The sequence below is a fragment of the Macaca fascicularis genome, chromosome 11 (genome assembly GCF_037993035.2).
Source record: "Macaca fascicularis isolate 582-1 chromosome 11, T2T-MFA8v1.1".
NCBI classification, from domain to species: Eukaryota; Metazoa; Chordata; class Mammalia; order Primates; family Cercopithecidae; genus Macaca; species Macaca fascicularis.
In genome coordinates, this window is record NC_088385.1 from 27,952,903 (window position 1) to 27,971,224 (window position 18,322).

The 18,322-nt window shown below is 36.7% G+C and overlaps 1 protein-coding gene across 6 annotated transcripts in view; it reads right to left on the minus strand.

The window, feature by feature from the left end:
* KRAS (KRAS proto-oncogene, GTPase) overlaps positions 1–18,322 on the minus strand; it is a 47,937-nt gene that overhangs the window by 25,328 nt on the left and 4,287 nt on the right. For all 6 annotated transcript variants that reach the window (XM_065523914.2, XM_005570378.5, XM_005570381.5 and 3 more), the window contains exon 2: positions 16,920–17,042. In XM_065523914.2, coding sequence (XP_065379986.1) covers positions 16,920–17,030 — 111 coding nt within the window. In that variant the 5' untranslated portion in view covers positions 17,031–17,042. The remainder of the gene's footprint in view (positions 1–16,919; positions 17,043–18,322) is intronic.

Genomic DNA, 18,322 nt, shown 5'->3' on the forward strand with positions numbered 1-18,322 from the left:
CCGGGCCTGGTGGTGCATGCCTGTAATCCCAACTACTCGGGAGGCTGAGGCAGGAGAATCACTTGAACCCGGGAGGTGGAGGTTGCAGTGAGCTGAGATTGTGCCATTGCACTCCAGCCTGGGCAACAAGAGCGAAACTCCATCAAAAAAAAAAGACATTTATCTCTTGCTTATCTCTTTTCTTTGTACTAGATGCTATGTTAAATATGTTTTTCTTTGGTTTTCAATTTTTTAAAGTGTGAAAACCTACCATATTAGACTATAATATTGTGCTTATCTTTTAAAGCATATGGTATTTTCCAAACTGTCTACAATAAAAGTTAATTATCTCACCAGTCAGAAAAAAAGGACGGCTATTTTATTTTCTAAATAAGAGGCTCTTTAGTAGAGATTTGAGCATTCAGTTGACATTTACTTATTTTAGCCTATTCTCTTAATTAAATACTTGAAAGAACTCCTACAGATCATAAATCAAAAACCTGCACTCCAGCCTAGCATGTTCCACATGTGGGCTATAGTATTAATGTATCCTTTTTCTGTTGTTGTTTGTTCATTCTAAAGAGTAATGAAAAAGCAGGAGGTGGGAGCAAAGTACAGGGTCTTAGAGTCAACCCATTACCCAGGCATGGCTACAGAGCATGTTAAGCTGACCAAAGACTTTTCCTACCTATTGCTGCCACCTTACATTCTTTTTTTTGTTTTGTTTTGAGATGGAGTCTTGCTCTGTTGTCTAGGCTGGAATACAGTGACATGATCTCGGCTCACTGCAACCTCTGCCTCCCGGGTTCAAGCAATTCTCCTGCCTCAGCCTCCCGAGTAGCTGGGACGACAGGCACATGCCACTGTGCCCAGCTAATTTTTGTATTTTTAGTACAGATGAGGTTTCACCATATTGGCCAGGCTGGTCTTGAACTCCTGACCTCAGGTGATCTGCCTCGGCCTCCCAAAGTGGTGGGATTACAGGCATGAACCATTGCGCCCAGCCTGTCACCTCACATTCTTTACTTACCAAGGTAGGCTGAATATCCCTACTCTGAAAAACCAAAATCCAAAAATACTTCTGGGTCCTAAGAATTTCAGATAAAGAATAGTCAACCTGTAATGTGGGATATTAGCAGTTTATGCACATATTTCATAAGATGCTTCCATGGTGATTAAACCAGTGGGACCGAGAAACTGGGAAAGCAGTCCCCTATTCACTGATATATCTCATTCCTATTATCTTTTCCCTACCAGACCTTAAAAATATCGATAGCAATGTTCTGAGACACATTCAGTTTCAAAGTAATCTACAACCTACTCACAAACAATACTGTTGATTAGAAATAAAAGGTTTAGGTTAAAAACTCAGTATTTTAGAGTTAATTTTAACTAGGGTACTTATTCTTAGAAGTGCAATTAGTCACTGAGCTATTTTCAGCGCAACTTGGTAAAAACTAAAGAAGAAAAAGTGTTAAATGAAATATGATCTAAAAAGAACTGATAATATAAAGAGAAAACGAATGCAACAAAAATTATATATTAATAAAGATTCTGTTCCAACTTCAGGTCAGGCCGTAAGAAATAGTCATCCCCTGGTATACACAGGGCATTGGTTCCAAGACCCCCCAGCCTCCAGTCCTACAGTTGGCCCAGGAACATCCAGGTATATGAAAAGTCAGCCCTCCATATCTGCATTTGGTTGGGAAAAAAACTGTGTAAGTGGACCCATGTCATTCAAACGCATGTTGTTCAAGGGTCAACTGTACTTGGAGGGACAAAAAAGCTATGCATCAATGTAGACTCTTTCAAAAAAATCAGAGTGTAAATAAGGGTTCAGCAAGCTACTGCCCACAGGTCAAACCTTGCCCACTGTTTTTGTATTGCCCACTAGCTAGGAATAAATAGCTGTTTAAAACAACAAAAACAAAAACCCAAGACTATGTGACAAAGACTCATATGGCCCTTTATAGAACAGTTTGCCAAGTCCTCCTGTAAGTTAATAACTCTTCACATATTTGAAGTATTCTCAACACATATTATTCATTCTCTTTATATATTTTTTTAAATTTGCCACTCTGAGGAAGTACTGGTTATGAAAACCAAAATGATTTTAAAACACGGAGATTCTATAATGAAACTATTTAATAATGGAGCAAAGACAAGCATGAAGGTATTACGTTTTTAATTAGTGTTTCCAGCCTTTCAAAAAAGTAAACTTTTAAATTAGGTACAGAAGTTACCAAAGTTACTAATTTGTAGCCTTACGAAACTAGGATAAAATAAAGTAACTTAAACTAACTCACAATAAAATATTAAATGAAGGAAAGTTATTCCCCATAGTCCCCTCACTCCCAGCTAAAATATTATTTTTTCCATCTACGTAAGTAATAAAAAAAATTTCTAAATGAAATGTACTATACTACCAAGACTGAATTGTAGACAGAAGTCAAACATTTCTGGTGATATAATAAATAAGCACAATATTCTTAGAAAGCAATTACAGTATTTATCTAAAGAAAGTCATTCAAATGTTCATAGCCTTTGACACAGTAATGCCGCTATGGGAAATTATGCTAAGAAAATATGTGTTTTTTTATTAAATGACAGTTATAAAGCGATTCTTAACATGGCATCCTAAAACGTCTTACAAAGAAAATTTACCTAAGCATTTAAAACTGACCCACAATCTTGCACCATTTACCTATCTTCAAAATATATCCTACATCCAACCACCTACCACCACCATCCCCCTAGTCCATAACTATTTTGTCTCAGGCAATCTGCAGCAATTGCTTCCTAGCAGGTATCGCTGCTATTAATCTTACAATATATTCTCCACACAGCAGCAAGTGATAGTTTATAAATGTAGGTTAGGGCCAGGCACCACGATAGTTTATAAATGTAGGTTAGGGCCAGGCACCATGATAGTTTATAAATGTAGGTTAGGGCCAGGCACCACGATAGTTTATAAATGTAGGTTAGGGCCAGGCACCACGATAATTTATAAATGTAGGTTAGGGCCAGGCACCATGGCTCACGCCTATAATCCCAACACTCTGGGAGGCCGAGGTGGGTGGATCACCCGAGGTCAGGAGTTCAAGACCAGCCTGGCCAACATGGTAAAATCCCATCAAAAACACAAAAAATACAAAAAACAATTAGTCAGGTGTGGTGGTGCATGCCTGTAGTCCCAGCTACTTGGGAGGTCTCAGGTGGGAGGATCACTTGAGCCAGGAATAAATGAATGAATGAATGAAGGTTAGATCATGTCATTCACTTGCTCAAAGTCCTCCAATAGCACTTTTCAGTCTTAAAAATAAAAATGCAAAGCATTCCTCCTTCCCTGGTACCTCCTATGTTTCCTTCATAGCATGTATTATAATTTGTAATTATGTATTTACTCGTGAAATTGTGTAAGTCTATATCCCCTACTAGGCTTTAAACTCCATGATGGTAGGACTCACGCCTGTTTTACTCACCACTACACACCCTCTACCTAACAGTCTTGAACACTATAGGCAATCAGTACTGCCTCTTAAATAAGTGAATGAATCCATTCAATGTAAATATATGTAGATACTAAAATATAAATGGAAATTTTTATTACAATTAAACAGTTAACATAAACACAATTTAACAGATTTTTCAATTATGTAATACAAATCCTTCTCAAATAGTCTGAAGATACTACATATTTGAAATGAACGCTCACAACAAATGCCCCACTTTCAATGTAATAGTTTGCAAAGGTGGATTTTTTAATCTTTCAACAATTTGTTTTAAAATCTATGTCGCAATGTTCTCTTATCTTAGGAAAACAAGCATAGGTTTTAGATACTATAAATTTTACCAAGACAATGAAGCTGTTAATTTTTAAATTACAACATATATTAAGAATAATTTAATAAATCTTAACTTCAATTCAATTGTATATAACATGTAAAGTTTTATGTAAAAATACAATCAAGGCCGGGCGCGGTGGCTCAAGCCTGTAATCCCAGCACTTTGGGAGGCCGAGGCGGGTGGATCACGAGGTCAGGAGATCGAGACCATCCTGGCTAACATGGTGAAACCCTGTCTCTACTAAAAATACAAAAAACTAGCCGGGCGTGGTGGCGGGCGCCTGTAGTCCCAGCTACTCGGAGGCTGAGGCGGGAGAATGGCGTGAACCCGGGAGGTAGAGCTTGCAGTGAGCCGAGATCGCGCCACTGCACTCCAGCCTGGGCGACAGAGCGAGACTCCGTCTCAAAAAAAAAAAAAAAAAAAAAAAATACAATCAAAACAATACACACAGAGATTTTAATACACTTATGGGAGGGAAGAGAGTAAGACTAGGGAAAAGAATGTAGGAGTCTTCAACAGTATTAACTTTTCTATCTTGGAAAAAAAAAAGAGCTAAACCAAATACAGCTAAATGTTAAGATACGACAGAGCTGGCTGGTACACACATGAAGTTCATTATACCACTTTTCTATAAAGCACTAAGAGTGCACCCATTTTATCATTACTTAAGGATTTTGTATTTTTACTTTAAATTTCTGTTGGTTTGAAAAGCTACAAATCTTTATTGCTTTCATACCAATTTATTTGAGGAGTAATAATGTTATATAGGTTTCTTTTTCTTATCTTCATATTTATTGCCAACGTGTGTCCTTTGCCCATGTGGAATTTTAATCTTCTTTTACACTGATTTGCATATTAATGAAGTGTTTCCTGGTTTACTAAATGCCTTTATTTTGAGGAATTTAAAAGCTAACTCATTCAAGATAAGATAACCTCATTAACCGGAACATCAAGTTTGTCATTTTTCTATTATAATTAGTAACAAAATTATTCAGTGTGTTCACCTTTTAACATACTCGAGTATGGGTTTTCTAACTCAGGCAGTGACCCTGACACCGAAAGACATATTCCATGTATCAGAACAAAACAATATATACATTCCAAGTATAGATTTTGTTTACTATATTGTAGTAAACGAAAAATCTAAAGAAACTAGTAACTTTTACTAAAGGTAATCATATTACTATTAATAGCAATTACAGGAGTCAACATTTACTGAGCCCTTACTTATATGCCAGATACTGTCATAAGCATATTACAAACATCATCCCATTTGATCTCCACCTTCGTGCTGCCAATTCCATGAGATGCTCTTCTCAGCATGACTAGAACTGCTGAAAATGTCAATAATGTATTACTTGGTGATTTCCTTTTGAAACTGTAAGTTTTCTTGATGTATTAAGTATTCTAAGAACTTTTCACATACTGCTTAATAACAACTGTAGCAAAAGATGAGAAACTTTTACTCAACTAATGCTCAAGTACTTTAAGTTACTCTTCTGAAAGGTTATTTAAATCCATTATAGAATGATGTGTTCCACACTTTTAGTTTATAAGCCATCAAAGACTGTTGTAGACTGTCAGAATTATAACAGGGAAGAAACAGGCAATTTAGGGTATGTAAACAGAGGTTGATGAGTTCATTCCCACCTACCCACATCAGTCTCCCTTGTATCATAGAAACACTTATTGAAAATCTAGGTGTCACATTCTGTGTCACACATTATATAGTTTCTGACCTCAAGCAACTAAGGTGAGTGGAAGAGACATGAACATAAATAAATAATTAAAATAAAATGAATGTAACACCATATGCAAGACAAAGTACAATGGTGGCACACAGGAGAGATCAACTTGTATGAATTAAGACGGGAGGGGAGGGACATTCCAAGCAGAAAGGAGCAAAGAGAATGTAAAATACATAGAACAACATGTTGAGGACACAGAACCAAGGAGCTCCATATAACTTTAGCTTAGAACAGCAGTCCCCAACTTTTCTGGCACCAGGGACCGGTTTCGTGGAAGACAATTTTTCCATGGACAAAGTCGGGGTGTTTTCGGGATGAAACTGTCTCGCCTCAGACTATCAGGCATTAGATTCTCTAACAAGTATGCAACCTAGTTCCTTGCACGGGCAGTTCACAACAGGGTTCACGCTCCTATGAGACTCTAATGCCACCAATCTGACAGGAGCCAAGGCAAGTAATGCTCACCCCTCCTTCCGGCTGTGCAGCCCAGTTCCTCACAGGCCACAGGTGGGTACCAGTCCGCAGCCTGCGGTTTGGGGATCCCTGGCTTAGAGGCCTTAGAATAAGCACCAAGAAGTGAAACTGGACAATCAAGCAGAGGCCAGTTTATGGAGGATCATGTGTATCATATTAAGGAGTTTTACACTTTATCCCGTACAAAATCACTAAAAGGTTTTTAAAATAGGAAGGGAGATCAGATTCACTATTAGCATTTTTATGACAAATTATAGAAAGGGACAAAATTTTTTGGCCCTTCCCAGACACTGCCTCATCGTACCCACTCAGATGCACCAGTAGCAGCCAAAGGCACCACCTCTGCAGGGATTAAGCCTCAGCGACAACGGGCCCCTCCTCTGAGATTCCAGTTCTGATAACCCCCAAATCTTCCCAGCACTCCCTGAATCTTAGGAGTAATGGCCATTCTTGATGTTACTGTGTTACTTCAGTGTTTTTTTGCCTTTCAGTCTTCCAACACGTAATTAGTTCTCCATGCTGAAATATCTAGTGTGGTTTCTGCTTTCTGGACTAGACTTTTGACTTCTATAAATGTTAAAAATGGGAGGAAATAGAGAGAAGAAGGGGGGAGAGAAGGAGGAGAGCAGAGACTGGGAGATGATCTAGGAATTATTACAAGAAATGACAAAACTTGAACTAAGACAGCAACAGCAGTATGGATCGAGGAGATTAAATAGATTGGAGAAATACTCAGGTAAAATTGTTGGTAGGAATGTAAGTAGTACAATCACTGTGGAAAACAACTTGGCAGTTCCTCAGAAAGTCAAAGACAGAGCTACCATATAACCCACCAATTCCACCTTAGATATATACCCGAGAAAACGGAAAATATACGGTCACACAAAGACGTGTACATAAATGTTTATAGTGGCATTATTCAAAATAGCCAAAAAGAGGAAATCACTCAAATGCCCATCAAATGAACAGATAAACAAAATAAGGTATATCCATATAACAGAGTATTATTCAACCAGAGAAAGGAATGATCAAAAAGCAAAAACATAGATGAAACCTGAAAACATCATCCTATGTGGAGGAAGCCAGACACAAAAGGCCATGTACTGTATGATTCTCTTTATATGAAATAATCAGAGTAGGCAAACTCACAGAGACAGAAAAATTAGTGGTTTTTAGAGGCTGGTGGGAGAAGGGATTGGGTAGTGACTGCTAATGGATGTGGGACTTCTTTTGGGGTGATTGTAACATTCTGGAATTAGTAGTAATGACTGCACAACCCGTGTGAATATACTAAAAACCACATACACTTGAAAAGGGTGAATTGTATGCTATGTGAATACATTTCAATTTTTTAAAAATAACAGAGTTTACTGACAGGGGATGAGTACAAAGGAGAGAGCGAAGTTGAAAAGATGAGTGATACTGGGCATGTTGAATTCCCTATACTCATGGGTTGTCCTGGTGGGTATGACCTGCAGGCAGCTTGATATACATACGTGTCTGGTGCTCAGGACAGAAGTCCAGGCTAGAGACAGACCTGGGAGTCTTCAATCTATGGACAGCCAAAGAACTTCACTTATTTGTGCTATGGGCTTGGGCAAACTACTTTATCTCACATCTTCTCTAAGCTATTGCTCCTTCAGCTGTGAAAGTAGGTAAAAAATTGCATAAAGGATTTTATACATAGATTAGTATTAAACACCATGAAAATCTCTTTATAAAATGGAAAGTGCTATAAAAAGTTAACTGCATTATTTTATATACTACACGCAGACACAAAAAGTAGGGGCATGCCACTGGCTACTGGGAACTGCTTAGAAACAGTATCTTGTCCTTACAAAATCATTGGGCATCTATAGTTAAAATAATTTTGCAGGCCGGGCGCGGTGGCTCAAGCCTGTAATCCCAGTACTTTGGGAGGCCGAGATGGGTGGATCATGAGGTCAGGAGATTGAGATCATCCTGGCTAACATGGTGAAACCCCGTCTCTACTAAAAAATACAAAAAACTAGCCGGGCGAGGTGGTGGGCGCCTGTAGTCCCAGCTATTCGGGAGGCTGAGGCAGGAGAATGGCGTAAACCCGGGAGGCGGAGCTTGCAGTGAGCTGTGATCCGGCCACTGCACTCCAGCCTGGGTGACAGTGCAAGACTCCATCTCAAAATAATAATAATAATAATAATAATAATAATTTTGCAAAACTGGTCACCATATTTCAAAATAAATATTATGGAGCTGGACAAATCAAAGGGAAGGAGAGCTAAAACTGAAGGTTATGAAGGATTTCTGTTTTGATTAGGGAGTGAAGATGTTAAAGAGCTCATTTTCATGGCAGAATTTTCAATTAAAAACTAAGACATTCACTAAAAATAAGGATAAAGAAAACAAAGACTTCTTTACCAAATGCTGGATACTTAAAATTATAAGAATGGTGAACATTAGTTTAGCACTAGAGAGAATTAAATGTGTACTACTCCCAAGAGAAAAAACTAGTTCAAAAATCTGAATGATCTCAAGGAAAATTTATATGACAAACTTTGAAAATAAGCACATAATGAGCATACATATGTAACCTGTTGAAATCACGTGGCATTCCCCCACAAGTGATCACTTGAAGTCTAGGTAAGAATGAGAGGCTGGAATGACCATGGATCCAATCTTAATAATTACAGCTGCCAATATAATGTTCATATTTTATATTATATACCTCTCAGATATTATTTATTTAGCCTTAATAGCAATTTCCTTAATCCAAGACTACGTGTGAATTATCTAATTTATTGAGGCTTCAAAAAGAAGCATGAAATAATCTAATGGTATCTGAAACTTTTCTCTCTCCAAAATGAGTATTTACTTTTCCCCCAGCTCCAACAGTATAAGCTTATGTTAAAAAACTAAAACACTACAAAAAATGAGGGAGTAATTTTGTTTTTAGATGAAATCATTCTCAACACAAGGTGCTGTGACCCAGCTTCACTTACATAATAGACATTCTTGAACGTCAGTGTATTTAAATCTACCTAATCTTTCCAACAACTATGTTACTTATATGTACAAAGATACCATAATTTATTCACCCATTCTCTATTGGTAGACATGAAGATTATTTCCATTTTTTTAAAATCATGAACAACACTGCAATAAACATTCTTATATACATTTTAAACATTTACGCAATTAAATCCTTGGATAAATTCCAAGAAGCTGAATTATCTGGTCAAAGGACATGTAGTTTACATTTTGAAACATATCTCTAGACTGATTCAGTCTGAGGGTCTATACTCCCAGTACAGTGAAAGGCGCACATTTCTCCTTACCCTTCCTAGCAGTTATCATTTTAACCTTAGCCAATATGAAAGTACAGAAATGTTATTTATTGTTTGAATTTGTATCATATTCATGAAGTGTCTTTTTATATGTTTATGTTATTTATTTTATTTCTTTTTTTGGTAGATAAGCTATTTATATCTTTAGTACCCCCATCCCTTTTTTCTATTTGTGTGTTTTTTTCTAATTCATATATAAGACAGCTTCCTGTTACATGAACCAAATGGTTTTTCTAGGTTTTCATTTGTCTTCTATCTTTGTTAAAGATAACTTAATTTTTATGCGGCCAGATAGCTTAATTTTTGCCCAAATGTTTGCCTTAATGGTTTAAGAATACTCTGATAACGAGAAAAGATTCTCACTTTTCTCAAGGGAGAAAAATACTTAATCCAAATTCCACAAATAAGGAAACCTAAAGTTAAGTCACTCAATCTATGTTACTTAGATAATACTACAAGATCCATAATTTAAGAACGACATTATCATTTTTATTTCACCAGTGTATAATTTAGTAGTAAAATGTACACAAGGAGAAACAGGGTAGATCCATGGTTCTCAATGTGGGAGAAAGAAGGTGAAGAACAGTTAACTCTTGATTTCTTAAAAACATGCATTTCTGAGCTCTGTGCCTTGAAAAGGGTCTAGAAGCAGTGACACCCCATTGTCACTATATAAACACATTATATAAATGCACCTAAGACCCAGATCTTGATTTCTAAACACCATTCCCCACTAAAAGGAACTAGGGATCCTTAGACAAATGGCTGAATCCAGGGTGGGGACAGGAAAAGAACAAGGTGAACCTGGAATACACAGTGCCAGAAAGCATGAAGAAACTAAAAAACTGAAGGGGACATGTTAAAAGCATACAGAAGCCAGCTTAAAAGGGATTCCATTGGCCATATCAAAACAAATTTGAGCAACAAAATCAGTAATTACAATAACAGACTTCAACACATTAAATTAAAGAGTTCATGAATCCATACTGATACAAATAAAACAAACCAAACAAATAAATAAGGGAAGAGAAGAGAAAGAGAGAGCCCTTTTTAATGGCAGATGCCAATTAATTAATCGAGAAGTGATGACAGAGTTAGAAGATTACCATTTTGCAACCATTAAGGTAGTAATAATGAGTGGATGCTAAATCCTACTGGATGCAAATATATTGGACAACAGGGCATTTACAGTCTCCAAGTATCTCCCCACAGAGTACTTATTAATTATAAAGCAATTAAAGGCAACTTTGCAGAGAGAAATCTGATAGATATCACCTTAACCAAAAAATCAATGTTACCAATAATGGGACAAACCACCATGACGTGCCTCCTGTTGTGATACAAGGCGGAGGACACGACATCACTATGGAGCATTCCTGCCCAAATTGTTTAACCTAAATCTGATCATGAGGAAACCATCAGACAAACTTAAACTAGAGGACATTCTACAAAACAATTGACCTGAGTTCTTTGTAAAGTATCATTGTCATAAAAGACAAAAGCTGAGAAACGGTTCTAGATTAAAACAGACGGAGACAAGACAACTAATTTTTGATCCTGAATCAGAAAAAAAATAAGTAACTGCTAAAAGGACATTCTTAGAACAACTCACAAAATTTTAATACAGACCATATATGAGACAAAGTATTGTATAACAATGTTGAATTTCCTAAACTTCATCATTATGTTATAGCTATACAAGAAAATACTGTAGTTATACAAGGAAATATTCCTGTTGTTGGAATAAGGTCAGCCAACTTTTTCTCTAAAGGTAAAAAGTCTATAAAGATCTAAAGATAGTAAATATTTCAGGCTTTTGGTCATTTTGGCTGCAACTACTCAACTGTGCCACTGCAGTGTGAAAGCAGCCATACACAGTATGTAAACACACATGCATGGCTGTGCTCCAACAAAATCATATAAAAAAAGACAGCAGGAGGGCAGAAGTGGTTGCTCATGCCTGTAATCTGGCACTCTGGGAGGCCAAGGCGGGAGGATCATGAGGTCAGGAGTTCGAGACCAGCCTGGCCAACACAGTGAAACCCCATCTCTACTAAAAATACAAAAATTGGCCAGGCATGGTGGTGGGCACCTATAGTCCCAGCTACTTGGGAGGCTAAGGCAGGGGAATTGCTTGAACCCAGGAGTCAGAGGTTGCAGTGAGCCGAGACTGCGCCATTACACTCCAGCCTGGGCGACACAGTGAGGCTCTGTCTCAAAAAAAAAAAAAAAAAAAAGACAGCAGGTAGGATTTGGCCAGCAAGCAGCCCATAGTTTGCAGACCCCTGTCTTAGAAGTTATACCAAGTTTAGTGAAGGGTCACAACACGTGCAATTTAATCTTAAATAGTTCAGCAAAAATAAAGAATATACATTCATCTGTGTATACCTATATACACAGATGAATAGATCTGTGAAAGCACAGAGAAAGCAACTGTGGCAAAATGTTAGTGAATCTAGTTTAAGAGTAACAGCTATTCGCTGTACTATTTTTTTACTACTTTTCTATAGGTTTGAAATTTTTTCAAAATAAAACATTGAAAAAAAGTATCTAAGGTAGTTACTGTGTCCCTCCTTAATTCTTTCAAATATTTTATTTTCACTATTTCTGCTTTTTTTTTTTTTTGGAGATGGGGTCTCGCTCTGTTGCCCAGGCTGGAGTGCAGTGGCATGATCTCGGCTCACTGCAGCCTCCACCTCCCGGGTTCCAACCATTCTCCTGTTTCAGTCTCCTGGGTAGCTGGGATTACAGGCATGCGCCACCACACCCAACTACTTTTTGTATTTTTAGTAGAGACAGGGTTTCACCACGTTGGCCAGGGTAGTCTCGAACTCCTGACCTCGTGATCTGCCCGCCTCAGCCTCCCAAAGTGCTAAGATTACAGGCATGAGCCACCACACCTGGCTTATTTCTACTAATTTATATGGTAAGGTCCCAATAATTTAACTCTTCCATAACGTACACATTATGAAATAATAATGGTTAACAGACGCAAGAAATGTAATATTCTTAAGTATAAAGCCTCTAAATTAAGTCATACATAATTAGCATGATTGCCTAGAAACATTGCTCTTCAAAATAAAGTTGGCCATCCATATCCTCGGGTACCCCATCTATGAATTCAACCAAGATATCTGAGGATAGAAGATATCTGAGGAAAAAAATTCATGAAGTTCCCAAAAGTAAAACTTGAATTTGCCATGTACTGACTACTATGTTGAACCCACACAAATGAACTAATGTGAGGCATTGTAATAGGTATTATAAGAAATCTAGAGATACCTAAAACTAATAAGCTCCATGAAGGCAGGAATCTGGTCTGTCTTAGGCCTCAGTGTATGCCTAATCCATAAGAAGACTGCATGGTACAAAGTGGCAGTGAAGAACATTTCTGGGATTAAGGAATTAGCTGTATTGTTAAAACCAGAATCTTAGGAGATTCCAAACCATAAAATCATTTTTTCCTTTCACTTATTTCCATTACCCACTTCCATTTGTATGTTTATAAAGCTTTGGATTTATAAAAACCCAAGGTATAAAAAACCATGACCAGTAAAGTTTTATATTCAGGTCTAAATAAATACTTATTCTTAATTTGACCTAAATATAGTACCTAACTAATACACATGGTAATGTTTATATTAATATTAGCAGAAAGTACAACTGATACTTTAAGTTTTTTAAAATCAATCATATAAAATAAGACTTTTAAATAAAACAGATATATTTATAAATTGATGACACCCATAGTTTAAATAGGGAAACTACCCAAACTTAGGATTTCATTGTTACTTGTTATAAAGCAAAGAATTTGACCAGTAGAGGGCACTCACAAAAGTGGGGAGAGCTTCACAGCCTTGAAGAGAAGTGACATAAAATTGCTGTGTGTGTCTGATTTTAAAAACAGAATGTTTTAATAGAACACTGGAGTAAGCTAACATATTATTAATTTACAAAAGGTAAAGTTTAAATCTTTGTTATGCTTGAAAATCTGACATAAACCTTATGTCAGGGACATGAATTTGACAATTTAAAGGATGTTTAAAGCTACAGTTTAACATAGCAAGGTTTGGACCTTAACACTATTGAGGTTTGGGGTCAGATAACTCTGTTGTGGGGGCTTTCCTGTGCACTGCAGGAAGTTTAATACTAGGTTGGTGCAACGGTAATTGCAGCTTTGCCATTAAAAGTAATAGCATCTACTCAATACATGCCAGTAGCAGCCCTCTCTCCCCAAGTTGTGGCAACCAAAAATGTCTCCAGATGTTGCCAAATGTCCTCTGGAGGGCAGTCACCCAACCATCCCTCACTGATGACTACAGATATATGTATAAACTCAAAAGAATAACAGCTTACAAATCACATAAGGCTTTTCTTATACCACTCTTCAGTGTCAGTTTAATTTTACAAATTTTCTCCCTATAATCTACATACTTCATTCGTAGGTAAAATGAATTCTATAATGAACATGGAAAAACAAAAGAAACTGAAAACTGATAAACCTTGGTAAATAAATACTCTACAGCTCAGAACACTAAAGATGAAACAAACCAATCCAATTATTAATCTGGTGTTCCTTACTGAATAGGAAACTGTTCCATCAAAGAAGCGCATAATACTTGAATTGAATTATAAGCGCCACAATAAAAGCATGCAGATGTCAAACAATTAGAGCCTGGGAAAAAATACATCTTGCTATATTTATTCTCACTAGCATTTATATACAGTAGATACTTAATATATACTTGGTAAGTGATCAACTAATCATTCTGATCTCTGTAACTACCTACATTTTTTTAAAATGAGACTCTTCCTGTTCCACCCAATTTTACCTTAGAAAAAAAATTTCAGGGTTTTCATAGTAAGACAGCCTCAAATACAAACGTACTCCATCTATGTGTCATGCCTGAATGATTTTACATCATATCTCTGCCACTAAGTTGCCATTAGATAGTAGGCTAAGTTCAAATTTTGATATATTGACAAATCTGAATTAGTCTCCATAAGTAAATATTTTCTTAACTTGAAAAACAGCTGATTCTCAGTTTTAAAAAGTTACACAAGAGTATAGTGGAAATTTAACTTAGTCTCAGAGAATTTAAATTCAAACCCCACCACTCATTAGCTACGTATCCTTAGGTGAGTTACCACCTCTCAGATACATTATTGAAAGAAACAATAGCCACCCTCCTCACTACCTCTTAGTGTAAATTTTGCAAAACCTAAGTCACCAAAAAATATAGTATTATTTGATTTAAATTTTTAAAAAATGTATTTCCATCTTAAATGTAGAAAAACTGCTAATAATTCCAAAATGTGCAGTCATATCCTTTCTAATTTTCTCTCTGACCCACACTGATTGGTGAATACCAATCAAAACCTACAATGGCAGTGAAATCCCCATATCCTCCTAAATTTTTAACTTTTTACAATAACATGGAGTCAGCATTTCCATTCAGCCAACTATTAAACTACTAAGTTCTCTTGCCTCTCCTACAGTTTACACCAAGAATTTAATGTAATACGTCAGTTCCCTCAGAGACTCACTGTAACTTGGGAGATAACAGATAATCTCAGATACCTTTTCCCAGGTGACTAAACTACGTCAGGGACCGTCAGTTTCAAAGTTCACAGGTAATCAATGCTTCCCACAGTCAAGTCTTCTGGTTTGGCAGAAATCATAATCAGAGTTATAGGTTTAAGTTTATAAACTTTTTCAACCTTCCCCACAAATAAAGTCTTAACTGTTAGCTTTGTTTCTTCAAGATTTATATTGCATTTTAACAATCGTTAGCAAAAGGTGTCCTAACCCACTTTATCATATTCATGACGTCATGCTATATATACACTCATATAGCATTCATGACCTCTGATTGGAAACAAAGTGTAATGGAATTTCTCAGATTTTCAGGAAAGACGGACAGCATTTCCAGTAAAACTACCTTCCAAAATCCCAGGAAAACTTTCATGCATAAAGTGAATTCTATTAAAACTTCCTTTTACACCTGATTTAAATAGTAGAGTCTGCCAAGTAACCCTGAATTTGCAATACAGATTGAAATGGGTGCACTATTCAAACCTCCTCAAAGAAACAAACAAAACTGTAGTATACATTGAATTAACTTGTCAAAAGTAAATATACAGAGACTACTGCATAGGCAGTCTACTTCAATTAGACTGTTCCCCTTTACTGTTGTAAATTCTCAGAATTGGAAGCCAAATAAAGTTGTTTCTATGTTTAAATCAAATCTTTGCAAATAGGCATTATTTCTTCACTTTTTTATAGTACCAAAAATAAGTGACATTTCCCTATGATTAGTTATCTAATCAATTCTCCAGGTTCTAAACTGCATACACATCTTCCCAAGGCCACCAATGCCCTCAGAACTTGCCCCAGTGCAAAGTGTTTCTTCAAGACATTACACAGTACAGTACCTTAATAGGGCACTTTGACCTGTTCTAGATTTCACAGCTTGGGACTTCAAGAAAGTTCTCAGAAATTTTTCAGAGCCAATTTTTTTAAACTAGTACATCAGATGTAGAATAAATGCTAAAGGATTAGGACTGCTTAATCAAGGGTAAAGAAGCCTCAGAAATAATCTTACAATATAGGACTATTTCAAAGACAAGGTGATATGCTTATTTTCCATCTCCACTGATGTTAAATTTAACATGAAGATTCAAATTACGTGTGAAATATGCTAATAAGTATGTTCTGAAAATGGGTTAACAAGGACAGTTGGGGAATGTCCCCTCCTGCAGGTCTCTGAGATTAAATAAATCCTCATCTGCTTGGGATGGAAGGGAATTCTACTACCTGACCTCTCAAGGTCTCTTACAGGTCTTTACTTATTCTGCTGCTGGCCTTTACTTTGGTTACTTTTCATTAAACTAAAAAAAGCTGAAAATAATCCTCAAAACATAGTAATTTAAATTTAGTCAAGGAATTTTTTTTTTAATTCTAGCATTTCCTTGAGTAAATTTAAAAATGACAACAAAGCAAACGTAAAGTTGGTAATAGCATCTTTATATAAATCACACCTTAGGCAAAGAATTCATTTTTTAAAATTTATCAGGTAGTCGTAGGTTCTCTAATGTTGAGAAGAAGATAGGAAAATACTGCTAATGAAGTTTAAAAAAATCAACCATCAAACAATTACATTTCACTAGTACAATTAAATCTAACCTTTACATATGATGTCATAATACCAAGAAACCCATAAAAATAAAAGTTACATTAAAAAGATTGCCTTTCAGGTACAGATAGGATACAAATTTCTACCCTCTCACAAAACGCTGAAATATACTTCCAAGCAAAATGCACAGAGAGTGAACATCATGGACCCTGACATACTCCCAAGGAAACGAAAGCTCTCATATTAATGGTTACATATAACTTGAAACCCAAGGTACATTTCAGAAAACTTAAAGTAACTTTCAGTATAATTATCTTGTAATAAGTACTCATGAAAATGGTCAGAGAAATGTTTATTTGTACCAAAGAATGGTCCTGCACCAGTAATACGCATAATATTAAAACAAGATTTACCTCTATTGTTGGATCATATTCGTCCACAAAATGATTCTGAATTAGCTGTATCGTCAAGGCACTCTTGCCTACGCCACCAGCTCCAACTACCACAAGTTTATATTCAGTCATTTTTCAGCAGGCCTTATAATAAAAATAATGAAAATGTGACTAAATTAGAACATGTCACACATGAGGTTAATACACTATCAAATACTCCATCAGTACCTTTTAATACAAACTCACCTTTATATGAAAAGTTATTTCAAAATACCTTACAAAATTCAATCATGAAAATTCCAGTTGACTACAGATGTGTATTGTAATGAACTGTACTTCATTTACAAACTCCTCCATCAACGTTTAAGAAAAATACCTAACTGCTGCATAGATAGTTCTTTTATCTTTAAATTCAAGTTGTTGTATCTAAACAGCCACACTGCTGTTCTGCAGCGGCTAAAGGCTCTCAAAGGATCATGACTTCACTCATGCAAGTGTCTAGAACAGTCCTCTACACCCTGTAGACACACCCTCACAAAAGTTGCTGACAGCTATCTCCACTCCTATTGTTAGTTCTCCAAGTGAACCCCCACCTCTAAGAGTTAGAAGTCACTATGCAACAGCTACAGAAAAACTTTTAAAGCATCATGGCAGTAACTCTCTTGGATAAGTATTAACAGTAAGAATCAGATGAGGGTTGGGAGAATGAGTATCAAAGTTGGATTGTGTCATGGGGAAATAAAAATTTAAACACTAAGGCAGAAGAACAATATTTGATGACATTTTAATGTGTGAAATATCTCTGGGGAAAAAAGAAGTTGGAGGTTGCAGTGAGCTGAGATCGCACCACTGCACTCCATTCTGGTGACAGAGCAAGACTCCGTCTCAAAAAAAAAAAAAAAAAAAAAAAATCTCTGGGGAAAATAAAGGTAAAAACTAAGAGAACTCCAAATTAACTATTCAGTCCAGGTGATGTGATCATCAATCACAATACATAATCCTGTATCACTGCTGCACACAAAAAGATAAAGATTAGAAAGCCAGGTGCAGTGGCTCATGCCTGTAATCCCAGCACTTTCGGAGGCCACGGCGGGTGGATCACCTGAGGCCAGGAGTTCAACACCAGCCTGGCCAATATGGTGAAACCCCATCTCTACCAAAAATACAAAAATTAGTCAGGCGTGGTGGCGCTCTCCTGTGGTCCCAGCTACTCAGGAGGCTGAGGAAGGAGAATCGCTTGAACCCGGGAGGCGGAGGTTGCAGTTAGCTGAGATGGAGCCACTGCACTCCAGACTGGGTGACAGAGTAAGACTCTGCCTCAAAACAAACAAACAAAAAGATTAGAGATAAACACTGTTTTTAGTAAAACAGTTGTTAAGAGATGCAAGTGAATATGTCTCAGTAATCCACATGACTGTTACTCT